This window comes from Portunus trituberculatus, chromosome 42, assembly GCF_017591435.1.
Source record: "Portunus trituberculatus isolate SZX2019 chromosome 42, ASM1759143v1, whole genome shotgun sequence".
NCBI lineage: Eukaryota > Metazoa > Arthropoda > Malacostraca > Decapoda > Portunidae > Portunus > Portunus trituberculatus.
The window spans coordinates 18,966,207-18,979,996 of NC_059296.1; the positions used below are offsets into that span (position 1 = coordinate 18,966,207).

Below are 13,790 nucleotides of genomic sequence, written 5' to 3' on the forward strand. Positions count from 1 at the left end.
GCTAATAAAGGACATCTGTCTAAATGACGTGAGAAAATACAGTTTCCCGCATCGTAGCATTGATAAGTGGAATAAACTGAGCAGTGATGTCGTTGATGCGGTGTGTGTCAATCAGATGAAACAGAGATATGACAGGAATGGACAAGGAGACAGGTCACAGAGAGCTTAGCTCGGGCCCTGTAATACACAAATAGGTAAACACAAATAGGTAAATACACACACATACTGTCCATATGAAAGAGATTAAAGTAACCAAGCTTGAAATAAAAAAGCTGATGATGGAACTAGATGAAGAAAAGACAATGAAACTGGATGAAGTCTCAGGCAGAATACTGAAAGAATATAGGGAAGAACTAGCAAGTCCTATATACAACATCATAAAATGCTCAATAGAAAATGGAACAGTGCCTGTGGAGTGGAAAAGAGCAGAGGTGGTTCCCATATATAAGAGCGGAAGGAAGAACCTTTAAATTACAGATCGGTATCACTAACTAGTGTAATATGCAAGATGTGTGAAAAAGTAATAAAGAAGCAATGGATTGAGTTTCTTTAAGATAACAAATTATTATCAAATAGCCAATTTGGTTTTAGAAAAGGTCGGTCATGTGTAACTAATTTATTGAGTTTCTCCTCTAGAATAGTTGATAAAGTACAAGAGAGAGAGGAATGGATTGACTGTATTTATTTAGATTTAAAAAAGGCGTTTGATAAGGTGCCACATGAAAGATTACTATGGAAGTTAGAGAAGGGTGGCTTAAAAGGAAGCACATTGAGATGGATGAAAAATTACTTGAGGGGGAGAGAAATAAGGACAATAGTTAAAGATATGAAGTCCAAGTGGAGAACAGTAGACAGCGGAGTGCCACAGGGGTTAGTATTGGCGCCAATACTTTTTCTCGTATATATAAACGACATGCCAGAGGGAGTGAACAGCTACATAAATCTGTTTGCAGACAATGCGAAACTGTGCAGAGTCATTAAACAAAAAGAGGATTGTGAAATACTACAGGAAGACTTAAACAAGATCTGGAAATGGAGTAAAAAATGGGAGATGGAATTCGACGTGGACAAAAGCCATGTCATGGAAATGGGAAAAAAGTGAAAGACGACCAGTGGGAATCTATAAGATGGGAGATGGAGTAGAACTAGAAAAAGTAAAAAAGGAAAAGGACTTGGGAGTGACAATGGAAGAAAACAATCAACCGGTAAGCCATATTGATAGAATTTTCAGAGAGACGTATGATTTGCTAAGAAATATTGGATTAGCATTTTACTATATGGACAAAGAAATGTTGAAGAAATTGATAAGTACTAAAATAAGACCTAGATTGGAATATGCAGGAGTTGTGTGGACCCCCATAAAAAGAAACACATAAGGAAATTGGAGAGAATATAAAAAATGGCTACAAGAATGGTTCCAGAATTTAAAGGGATGACATATGAGGAGAGACTAAAAGCTATGGATCTACCAACCCTGGAACAGAGAAGAGAGAGAGGGGATCTGATACATGTTTATAAATTGATTAATGGAATGGATCAAGTGGATAATGAGAAACTAATCCTTAGAGAAGAATATGACTTTAGAAGCACAAGATCGTATAGTAAGAAACTGAGGAAGGGAAGGTGTCTGAGAGATGTTAAAAAGTTTAGTTTCCCGCAAAGATGTATTGAGACTTGGAACAGTTTGAGTGAGGAAGTGGTGTCAGCAAAGAGTGTACATAGTTTTAAAGAAAAATTGGATAAGTGTAGATATGGAGACGGGGCCACACGAGCATAAAGCCCAGGCCCTGTAAAACTACAACTAGGTAAATACGACTAGGTAAATACACACACACACACACACACACACACACATATATGTCAATCAGATGAAAGAGAGATATGACAGGAATGGACAAGGAGACAGGACACAGAGAGCTTAGCTCGGGCCATGTAATACACAAATAGGTAAATACACACACACACACATCATAAAATGCTCAATAGAAAATGGAACAGTACCACTAGAATGGAAAAGAGCTGAGGTGGTTCCCATATATAAGAGCGGAAGGAAGGAAGAACCTTTAAATTACAGACCGGTATCACTAACTACAGTCAACCCTCGGCTATCGCGACTTCGGCTATCGCGTTTTATTGCTATCGCGCACCCATGAAAAGCTCCTAAAATTTCATTATCGCGACCTCAGATGCCTGCTATCGCGCGCCCCGCTATGATGTCATGGAATATCTGAGCGCTCATTGGCCGAAACCGCCTTCCCGCCAAGATCAATTCGCTATCGCTGCTATGGCGGCTATTTCGGCCCCAATTGGGCATGATAGCCGAGGGTTAAGTGTAGTGTAATATACAAGATGTGTGAAAGAATAATATAGAAACAATGGATCGAATTCTTTGAAGACAACAAATTAATATCAAATAGCCAATTTGGTTTTAGAAAAAGACGGTCTTGTGTAACTAATTTATTGAGTTTCTATTCTAGAATAGTTGATAGAGTACAAGAGAGAGAGGGATGAGTTGTCTGTATTTATTTGGATTTAAAAAAGGCGTTTGACAAAGTGCCACATGCAAGATTACTGTGGAAGTTAGAGGAGAAGGGTGGCTTAAAAGGAAGCACATTGAGATGGATAGAAAATTATTTGAGGGGGAGAGAAATAAGGACGGTAGTCAAAGATATGAAGTCCAAGTGGAGAGCAGTAGAAAGTGGAGTGCCACAGGGGTCAGTATTGGCACCAATACTTTTCCTCATTTATATTTACAACATGCCAGAAGGAGTGAACAGCTACATAAATCTGTTTGCGGACGATACGAAACTGTGCAGAGTTATAAAGCAAAAGGAGGATTGTGAAATACTGCAAGAAGACCTAAATAAGATCTGGGAATGGAGTAAGAAGGGGGAAATGGAATTCAATGTGAACAAAAGCCATGTCATGGAAATGGGAAAGAATGAAAGACGACCTGTGGGAATCTATAAGATGGGAGATGGAGTAGAACTGGAGAAAGTCAAAAAGGAAAAGGACTTAGGAGTGACGATGGAAGAAAACAATTAACCAGTAAGCCATATTGATAGAATTTTTAGAGAAATATATAATTTGCTAAGGAATATTGGAGTAGCATTTCACTACATGGACAAAGAAATGATGAAGAAATTGATAAGTACTATAATAAGACACAGATTGAAATATGCAGGAGTAGTGTGGACCCCTCATAAAAAGAAACACATAAGGAAATTGGAGAGGCTACAAAAAATAGCTACAAGAATGGTTCCAGAATTTGAAGGGATGACATATGAGGAGAGACTAAAGGCTATGGATCTACCAACCCTGGAACAAAGAAGGGAGAGAGGAGACCTGATACAAGTTTATAAATTGATTCAATGGAATGGACCAAGTGGATAATGAGAAACTGATCCTGAGAGAAGAATATGACATCCGAAGCACAAGATCGCATAGTAAAAAGCTGAGTAAAGGAAGATGTCTGAGAGATATTAAAAAATATAGTTTCCTGCAGAGATGTATTGAGACGTGGAACAGTTTGGATGAAGAAGTAGTGTCTGCAACGAGTGTGCATACTTTTAAAGTAAGATTGGATAAGTGTAGATATGGAGATGGGGCCACACGAGCATAAAGCCCAGGCCCTGTAAAATTACAACTAGGTAAAACTACAACTAGGTAAATACACACACACACTCGAGACATGGACAAGGTTGGACATGTGGACCGACACTCCTTGCGATCAGTTGATCTCGCCACCTAAGCTTGTGTTTACAGAGGCCTGGGCAAATTGTGTGACTTGTGTGGCAAGTCTCCAGGAATTACATTGAAAGGCACCATGAGTCAGAAAGAGCTTACACCCATATGCATGTATGAGAATAGGGAAAGAGTACAGGAAGAGGATGATTATGTTGATGAGGGAGAGGGAAGATTTGGAGGTTTCAATGAGGCAAGGACTACCCTCCATAGGCGACTTTTAACTCTGGAAAAAAGATTAGACAATTGGTTAAGGGAGAATATGAGAAGTAAAGAGAACGATGAACAGGAGAAAGAGTTTCTGAACTTGAAAGAAAGGATAAAAAAAGTGGAAGAAAATGAAGCTAGGCTAAGAGTAGAAAATGCGGAACTGAGAAAATAATTAACCAAATATAAGAAACAGATGGATGAAGGACTCGGTAAAGCAGAGAAAGAAGAAGAGGACCTGAAAGATCTAGTTAACAAAGAAGAGGAAAGAGTACAGGACATGATTAAGAAAGAAGTACAGGCATGGAGAGTCCAAGATAAGAAAGACAAGGATAACTTTCAGGAGGTGATCCAGGAACATCTAAAAGAAAGAGATGAGAATATGGCAAACAAAATTATTGGAGTCCTTAAGAAAAAAGAAAACCTAGTAAGGGAAATTGCAGAAAAGAAAAAGAGTGTAATAATTTTTGGACTGAAAGAAAAAAATATAAAATATAGACCAAGAAGGGAAAAAGAGGAAATTAAATCAGTCAAAGACCTACAAAAAATATCTAAATGATGAAGATAGGCAGAACCTAGAGGAGGAAGTAGAGGAAATACACAGAGTGAGACCTTATCAAGATGGAACGAGGCCAATTAAGATACTACTAAAATCACAAGCAGCAACAGAAGAGATATTATATAGAACAACAAAACTCATAGAAACAGAAGGCTGTATAGAACAACAAAACTCATAGAAACAGAAGGCTGCAAGGATATATATATATATATATATATATATATATATATATATATATATATATATATATATATATATATATATATATATATATATAAGGAAAAATAGAAATGAGGAAGAAAGGAAGAGATACAAATGTTGGAATTAACCTTAAAATAAAGGATAAATAAATTAATTTACTGATGGCAAATCGTTGCTTCCCTCAGATTATTCCATTTATATATATTAAAATAAAATTATAATAAACATTTAAGCCATTAAAAGGGCAAATAATATTTAAAAGAAAATCAAAGGGGATAGTGAGCATGATGATAGGCATTGGCAACATTTTGGGGTCGGCTAGTGCGCTGGTACACTCTCCTCCCAACTGTCAAGGCGTTAACATCACCACTTGTCCTCTTGACTACGCAAAAGCTACCACGTGCAGGAGAACTTGATCCCACCAGACTCGATACTTCCACTGTATTGAAAGCCAGATAAGTTTCTAGCTGTTAATGTTAGTTTAGAGGTTGCAGGTCCTGTAGCTATGAAGAATGGCTGAAGGAAATGGGACTGCCAACCTTGCAAGATAGTAGAGAATGAGGAGACTTAATAACATTATACAAGATAATCATTGGCATTAAAAATACAGACAAGGGAGACCTGGTGCTGATGACAAAATAGAAGGACAAGAGGACATGTAAAGAAAATGAAGATGTGGCAGTGTGTGAAGGATATTGGAAAATACAGTTTTTCATATAGAACGGTGGAAAAGTGGAATGCATTGAATAATGAAATTGTTACAGCACATAATGTGCATAACCTTAAGGAAAAATTGGATAAATGGAGACATGACATTATGAGCCCCACTCAAACCCTGTACAATACAACTAGGTAGATACACATCATGGCATGGCTCAGACATTTTTCATGGTCCTTTATAACTGCCATTTTGTCTGCCACTGACAGGATCTTCAGCATCCTGACTGATGTGGAAGCCATAGCTTAGCCCTTATAAGCCATGGTAGAATTTCAAAGGCAACAGCAAGGGATATGGAGTGAAGGAAAGTGGAAGAAGACTTTGCCACACACTTGATAAGTCAGCTGTATAAACATTGATCTTGGACCGGCACACACGCCCTGTTTTGTGTCTTCAACAGCTCATACATACATTTGGCTTGGACACTGAAAGAGCTATTTGTGCTTTTCTAGCATCAGTATATTAACAGAGTTGTTTGAAATTTTTCAATCAAAAGACAAATATGCTTACAGGTACACTTAGGATAAAACATAATAAAAAAAAAGTGTTTGACATATCTGATATCTGAAGAATAATCTCTCTCTCTCTCTCTCTCTCTCTCTCTCTCTCTCTCTCTCTCTCTCTCTCTCTCTCTCTCTCTCTCTCTCTCTCAGTTATCAGCTTCTAGAATTTCTTGTTTACATGTAGATCCATGATTAATGTATTTTTGGAGACAACATAAAGGCTTGAAGGTATGGAAGTAAAAACACCATTTATTAAGAATTTTTTTCACTCCTAAAGGAAAGTCACATATTTGGATTTCATAATAGGTGTTTAATAAGGAAAACTTGAATAAGATTTATAAAGTATGTTTACTTACACTTTCTGTATATCTTTTTATCTCATACAAGACAATTATTTTCTTTCCACAGCGATGTCTCAGCATGATGGACCGAGGGTATGTGTTTGGGCTCATTAAGTTGTATCTAGAGCATTTTAGTCCTGGCGACCCTATTATCCTCCACGTGTACAAGTTCACTCTGTTACGTGTAGTGTGCTCACATGAACACTTTGTGCCACTCAACCTTCCCATCTTCAATACACCTCTCAGCCCAGATGCAAAAAAGGCTAAATTACGTCACGGTAAGTAAAATGGGGACCTTATTGTGATTATGATAGGTAATATATTTCAGTTACTTCTCTTGAGCTATTTTCTTAGATTAGAGGTGACAGAGATTGCATTTAAATTAAAAGAAACATATTCCAATATCAATTATATACATTTTTTACTTTATTTATTTTTTATATATATACAGTAATACTCCACTTAACGAACAGGATAGGGGGTGTCAAAGCTGTTCGTGGAGCGAAAATTCGTTAAGCGGACGTAATTTTCCCATAGAAAATAATGGAAATAGGGGGGGGATGCGTTCTGGGCTGGTCCCCAACATACCACGTGTTAAAAAAAAAAAAAAATTACATATACGTTTGGCAGCATATTGGGCCACCGGTGTACCACTACTTTTATGATGTCATATGAGTCATTGGAAGTTAGAGGAGCTATAATGGATATCATATCTTAGTATTCATATATGCTCATGTCACTAGGATAATCTTGACTCCGTGGCACTGAGTGATAGTGAATTATTAATGAAATACCGCGGTATTTCATTACTAATTCACTGTCACTGAGAGCCACGGAGTCAAGGTTATCCTCGTGGCATGAGCGTATATGAATACTAAGATATGATATCCATTATAGCAGGCGATACAGAAGTGGAAACAAATATCATGGGGAAAGACAACACGCAGGCTAAAAGGGTCACAAGAAGAAGAAGTGGCCGAATGGCCGAGAGTCTCCCACTTTGTCTGTGGCTCATCTCATCTCTGCTTTATTTTTTGGTATTCCATGTAAGATTTCACTTTATGCATTACAAAACAATCCTTTCTTGGGGACAAGGTTTGTAAAAAGCTAATAGAAATGTTGTTTTGTGAACATAGATGCATATATAAGACAGTAACACCACCTCCAGAGGTGGTGTTCCCAGCAACCTCAGAGCAACCTGATAGCAACCTTGTCACTGTTCCTCCAAGCATTCATGGATGCCATTTTGCTGCAAGAGGTTGCTCTGACGTTGTTAAAGAATCTTAGATCCAGCTCCAGGAGTGCTTAGAGACAGAGTTGGGGAGCCAGACAATTACAGCGAAGCTACTGCGTTCGGTCCCTCACCCGGCAAATTCAAACCCAGAAAATTCGCTAAAACGGATGTGGTTGTATGTTATGCGGACGTTTGGTCTAACTTTATATAGTACGTTAAACGAACGTTTGTTAAGCGGAGTATTACTGTATACGAGGTCTGTCTGGAAAGTATCCAGCCATTTACAATTTCAAGAAATACCTCTAACCTAGGACAGTGGCACTTCACTGAAAGTTAAGAGACATGTGAAGAATGAGCAGGTGCATTGTTATGATGAAGGATCCAGTCTCCACTAGCCCACAGCTGTAGATGTGTCGTGCAGGGAATTTTGTCAAAACTTTCCATCACTCAGCTCATCCAACTCCCTACAGCCCAGATCTAGCTCCTTGTGATTTCTCAATTTTTCCAAAGCTAAAATCACCATTAAAAGGAAGGAGATTTCAGTCCATAGACAAAATTAAGAAGAATGTGATGAGCCAGCTAGTGAAGATCCTAAAAGAGGACTTTGCAAAATGTTTTGAAACATGGAAGGGACGCTGGGAGAAGTGTGTGAGGTCCAAATGAGACTACCTTGAAGGAGAGTAGGGTGCCATTGTCCTAGGTTAGAAATATTTCTTGAAATTGTAAATGGCTGGATACTTTCCCGACAGACCTCATCAAGTGGATATGTTCGATAAATGGAACATGTATTTGCTCACGTTTAGCTATTGTAATTTGAAATAATGAAAACATTGTTCATAGTTTTGAACAGTTATGAATGTTCATTTAGCAAATAAAAAAAAGATGGTCAGTAGTTTTATTAATGGTACTTTTTATACCAAATTAAATTTGAAAAATTTGTCATATTTTAATATCCAGGAAGGGAATAAAATGTAGTTTGCTGTTGGACCTCAATTTTTATAGACTACTACTAGTGCTAGTGCCTGCTGCCTTTTAGATTTGTTGTAGCAAGCATGCAGTGATATGAAATTCATGTTTCTGTTTAGTATGTAGTAGTGATCTCCAATGAAACTTTCAGTTTTATTGGATTTATCTCCCTTTCTCTCTAAAATAACAAAAGGCCCCGAGAATTTTGGCTATTCACATCTGCCTTCCCATGTTCTAGTTTGTGATGGAAAAGTAAGGATTTCTGCTCTCATTTTATTCGGGATTGTAGCAGAAAGTAACAATTGTCTTAAATTTTCTGTTGAATTGTGGTATTCATGAATTTTTCATGATGGTCTAACAAAGCTCTAGGATGAACATTGTAGCCACTTTTATGACTAACCACCCTGGTTCTTCTAGGACTGTTCTAAGCATCAGTATACTTAGCATGAACTTCTTTTACCAACAATTGCTGTTTGGTTGCTCGAAAGTGGCTATGGTACAATATGATTAGATAATTGTTACTGGACTAGTAGCAACTGATTCTACATTTTTGAGTGGTATTGGGATTTTTGTGTGCCAGATTAGTGTTATGTTTTTTGCTGGGCTGTCATGTTCTGTATTTACATAACCAGTTGGAAAGTGTTTCTCTTGATGTAGTTGTCCTGCTGATGTCATTCTTCCTTGGAAGTTATTAGGTATTGCCTTTGGTTTCTTCAGCTACACAGCATGCACAGCTGTTGTCTTCAATCTTGATTGGATTAAAGAATTGTCACTTGAAATCTTTTAAGGCACCTGTTGTATCTGTATGTTATGCATGGCTTAGTGACTGAAGGATATATATATATATATATATATATATATATATATATATATATATATATATATATATATATATATATATATATATATATATATATATATATATATATATATATATATATATATATATATATATATATATATATATATATATATATATATATATATATATATATATATATATATATATATATATATATATATATATATATATATATATATATATATATATATACTGTAAGTTCTAAGATCTTGGAGATAGGCTTTTGTCTCTGTTCCCAGATCTGTGTAGCATGTGTATGATTTCAACTTATGATTTTATTTGTAGTTCTGTTAATCTCATCTCTTTGATAAGGGTTAAGTACTCATCACTGTGATTTGCCAAATGTTGCACTAAGTCCTTCATATAATTTGGAGTAAAAAAATCCTTTTGAGTGGATATATAATTTGGTATGGAAATAAAGGATACTACCTATTATTAAATGAAAGGGATGTAAACTTGATAATATAATGTTATGAATCTATGATTATTAAAATTGAGAAATTATTAAAGGATAATGAAAACAACTAAACAAAACAGGTATTAGAATACTGGTAAGCTTGAAAAAGAAAAAGCTGTGTCCTCTATCTTAACAAGTGACTATTTATGGCAAGTTGCCACAAAGGTTTCACTATTTTACAACTGGTATAATTTTCAAACCAAGCAAATTGACATAAGATTTCTCCTACTCCCATTCATCACTGTTGCACTGAATTACTGATGTCATTGATATGGTAAGGATACAGAATAATTTATAGTAACAGGTTTATTGGTATGGCAACCTTGGTATGGATACCTTTTGGAATGTCCATAAGATAAATAATATGGATAATGAGATGGCAAGGAATTAATCTGCTCAAGAAGCATAGTAGTTATGTTCATTATACAGGTTGTTTCTTTTTTTCTAGGCACAGATGAATTCTTCCTGAGCACTGACTTCAACTCCAAACATTTCCTTGTGGGAGCCTTGTTGAGTGAGCTGCGTGTTTCTCTTGGAGAAATTGCAGAGGTGCAGCGGGTGGCAATCGGTGTCCTGAGAGACTTGTTGGCCAAGCATTCCTTTGATGACAGATACTTACAGTCCGTAAGTCATTTTAGGGAGCAAGTTTTTAGATAATGGAAACACTAGTGAAGGTTTGGAATACCACATCCTTACACCACCAATGAATGAATAAAGCTGTGGATATAAGGAAAGGATTGTTTTTTTATAAAAGTCTGTTATGCAATGGTGACTTTTATTCAAGATCCACAAGCTGAACTTTATTGTATATTGAATTTTATGTTGAAAGTTTTGTAGTTGTGCTTCATTGTATCATACTAAAACTTCCTTAGTGAATATTGACTTTCATAAGTTATGAATTTATCATATTCTGTTTACTTCATGAAAACTATAAACCATTCCCAATTGGGGATATTTTACCTTAATATTATGATGAAATTTGCATATAGTAAGCCCCCGCACTTGGCGAATTAATTAGTCTGGCGAAACTACCGCCAAATACGAATTTCGCGAAGCACAAGTTCTTTATGCCATATAAATTGCCTAAAAAATGTCTCAATCGGTCTTTGGTCATTGCCAAAGTCCCTCTTCTGGCCCCTAAAATACCATCTTTTGAGCTGAAATAAAATCTTTTGCCTTCACATATTAGAACACATCTACAAAACAGACCAATAGAAAATAAATAAAGCTACTAAGACATGATATAAAGGCTGTAACTCCCGTTTTTCCAGCTGTTTCCCTCGCCCTTTTTTGTCCTTGCCACCACCACCATTGTCCTTACCCCCTCCGGTACCACCTATTGCGCTGGTAGAGGCCATGTTGGCGGTAAATCGCCAGAATTTTTTCCCATGCTAGCAGAACAGAGGGTAGCACAAACAAAATGGCTGAAGGAGACTTTCACACTGCATTCTGGGCTGAGTTTCTTAGAGGGTTCCGGAACGCCCTGGAAACCCGGGCCGCCTGGAGCGCCCTCTTCAACGCTTTTGGGCGCCTCCCGCTGCGTGGGGGGGCTCATGTAAACAAACCTGTGTGGGCAACTTAGACGAAATGGCTCACGCACTGTCTCCTCCTGAATTAAATAGTTTACAGCTCGCTGTTCTTCTTGACGAGTTTCTTGCTGGAGAGGAAGAATTGCAAGCTGCTATAATGATAGCCCAAGGAAACAATAACTTGATTGAAATGGCCCTAGAAGAGCAAGAAAGACATCAAGAACCAACTAGAGTTGAGGGATATGTGGAGCAAGTCGTTCCATTCTATAGTAACCAAGAGTTCAAAGCACACTTCAGGATGGCACTTGTAGCTATCTACTTGGGCAGCCATCTTTGTTGACATTGTGACGTCACAGCCACAGAGCGCTCCACCTTGCGAGCTTGGGCGGCCCAAAAGGTTCTGGACTGGCAGCCTGGGCGACCCAGGGCGTTCCAGAACCCTCTAAGAAACTCAGCCCTGATAGGTTTAGAGAGAGATCTGACGTCAGCGGGGAGCCGGGTGGTTCGCCGTGCTTCCGGCAGGGGACCGCCAGGTTTGAATTCAAATTGCCAAGCGTGCACTCGGTGGTCCATGGCCACCCTACCGCCAAAAGTGAATTTTGCCAAGCTGTGATTCACCAAGTGCTGGGGCTTACTGTAATTTAGAGGAAAGTTATAGTTTTGTGAATGGAAAGCTGGTTAGTATGAATTTTAGTTAATTGGATTGAAAATAATATATCAGTTTGAAATCCAGGTGTGTTATTTACATCTCTAATGTAACAAAATTATCTATATTCAATATTGATATGAAAATATGGAGGTGGATTATAATTTTATAGATATTTTCTTCTTTCAGGCACAACAAGGGAGGATTGCCTGTTTATATTTTCCAATTGTTACAATTCTTTTGGAAAATGTTAAGCGGCTCAGTTGGCCTCTAGCCCCATCCTCCACCAGTTCCAGCCAGCGCCGGCTGGACCCTCGGGCCAGTTCCAGGGCACGCAGTGGGAGGTTAGTGCTCACTTTAACTATGTACAGATATTGCAAAGCAAGATTTTGAAAGAATACATGTACATAAAATTTTAAATAGTATGCATTGTTTGGTTCCTTCAACAATATTTTTCCCAAGAAATTTTCTTTCTCAGGAAAATTTTAGCAAATCTGCTGATGATACTCAAACTTAAACTTATTAATATTTACAGCCTATATTATAGATAATTAAAGCCATATAACTTGAAACCATATACTATATGATATATTATTTGTTTCTTGTGTAACAAATATTTGTTTTAATGTTTTTGTTTACATGGGACATAATTGTGGATTTTATTTACTTTGTTGTTATAAATCATTGTTCAGTTGAGTGATTGCTTTATGAGTATTTTTTTGTTGAATCACAAATCTGAATTATTCTGACAGATCTGGAGCAGGAAGTATTGACATGAGCACCTACAGCACGCCTTCACGCAAAGGTTCCAGCCGAATAGACGTGTCCAGCTTGTCTGGTAGGGGAGATTCTTCATATCTGGCAATCATTGCTGGTCCAGGTGGTCTAATTCCACCCCATGCTGCACTAGTAAATGGAAGGTCCAGCTCTAGTCTAGAGTCAGAGGATCAGTTACCATCTGTAGCCAACTCAGAGGCACTGGAGGAAGAAATGGAGGAAGATGATGATGAGAAAAGTCATTCCAGGTAAACTGCATGTTAATGAATAAGATAAAAAAAAATATGTTGTGAACATTTTCAAATCAGAGATTTGCTTTAGATTTTAAATATATTAAAAGAGAGAAGGAGAACAAAATCAAGTATTAATGAAGTAATGAATTAAACTTATAAGTTTAATTAATTGTTACAGTATTTGAAACTTGATTTACTTGTACATCAGACATATTTTACTTGTTGAAATTAATTGAATTGCCATTAATCTGTATCAGCTCCTTAGAAAAAATATTTTTGACATTTTTGGGGTTAGAAAAATTATATGTAAATAACAAATATTGTATAAAACATAATAGTATATAACAAAAGAGAATGTAAGGAAATATATTGGTTTTATTAACTAGACTTACCTTGGAGATCAGACAACTTGCGGTTAATGGAAGATGCTGACAGAGGTGGAGGGTGGAGGAGTTAGGCTTAGGACCAATGATCAGACAAAACAATTTTATCAAAAAAAAAAAAAAATGCATAGAAAAGACAAAATGCAAGCTCAGAATGAGAAAAAATGTGAACAGAATGTGTTGTTTGTTGAATGCTGGATGGATGTGATGTTTACTTTGCCAGCAGTACTGTACCTGGAACTAGCTAGCAACTTGGATTTTGGCTCACAAGCCAAACCAAAAAAATTGATCGAATGATGGCTTGCCTCTCTAGATTCTCTCATAAATAGAGGTGCTCATAATTTGAGGTTCCACTATATCTCACACAATAACTGTTGTTTAGTTGAATCTTGAATATTCAATCCAATACTAGGAGCTGCAAATTGTTTGA

At 37.0% G+C, this 13,790-nt stretch overlaps 1 protein-coding gene across 5 annotated transcripts in view; it reads left to right on the plus strand.

Moving 5' to 3' along the window:
- Positions 1 to 13,790, plus strand: part of LOC123517692 (dedicator of cytokinesis protein 9-like) — a 159,282-nt gene that overhangs the window by 75,103 nt on the left and 70,389 nt on the right. For all 5 annotated transcript variants that reach the window (XM_045278044.1, XM_045278045.1, XM_045278047.1 and 2 more), the window contains 4 exons: positions 6,341 to 6,551; positions 10,241 to 10,416; positions 12,157 to 12,311; positions 12,720 to 12,992. In XM_045278044.1, coding sequence (XP_045133979.1) covers positions 6,341 to 6,551; positions 10,241 to 10,416; positions 12,157 to 12,311; positions 12,720 to 12,992 — 815 coding nt within the window. The remainder of the gene's footprint in view (positions 1 to 6,340; positions 6,552 to 10,240; positions 10,417 to 12,156; positions 12,312 to 12,719; positions 12,993 to 13,790) is intronic.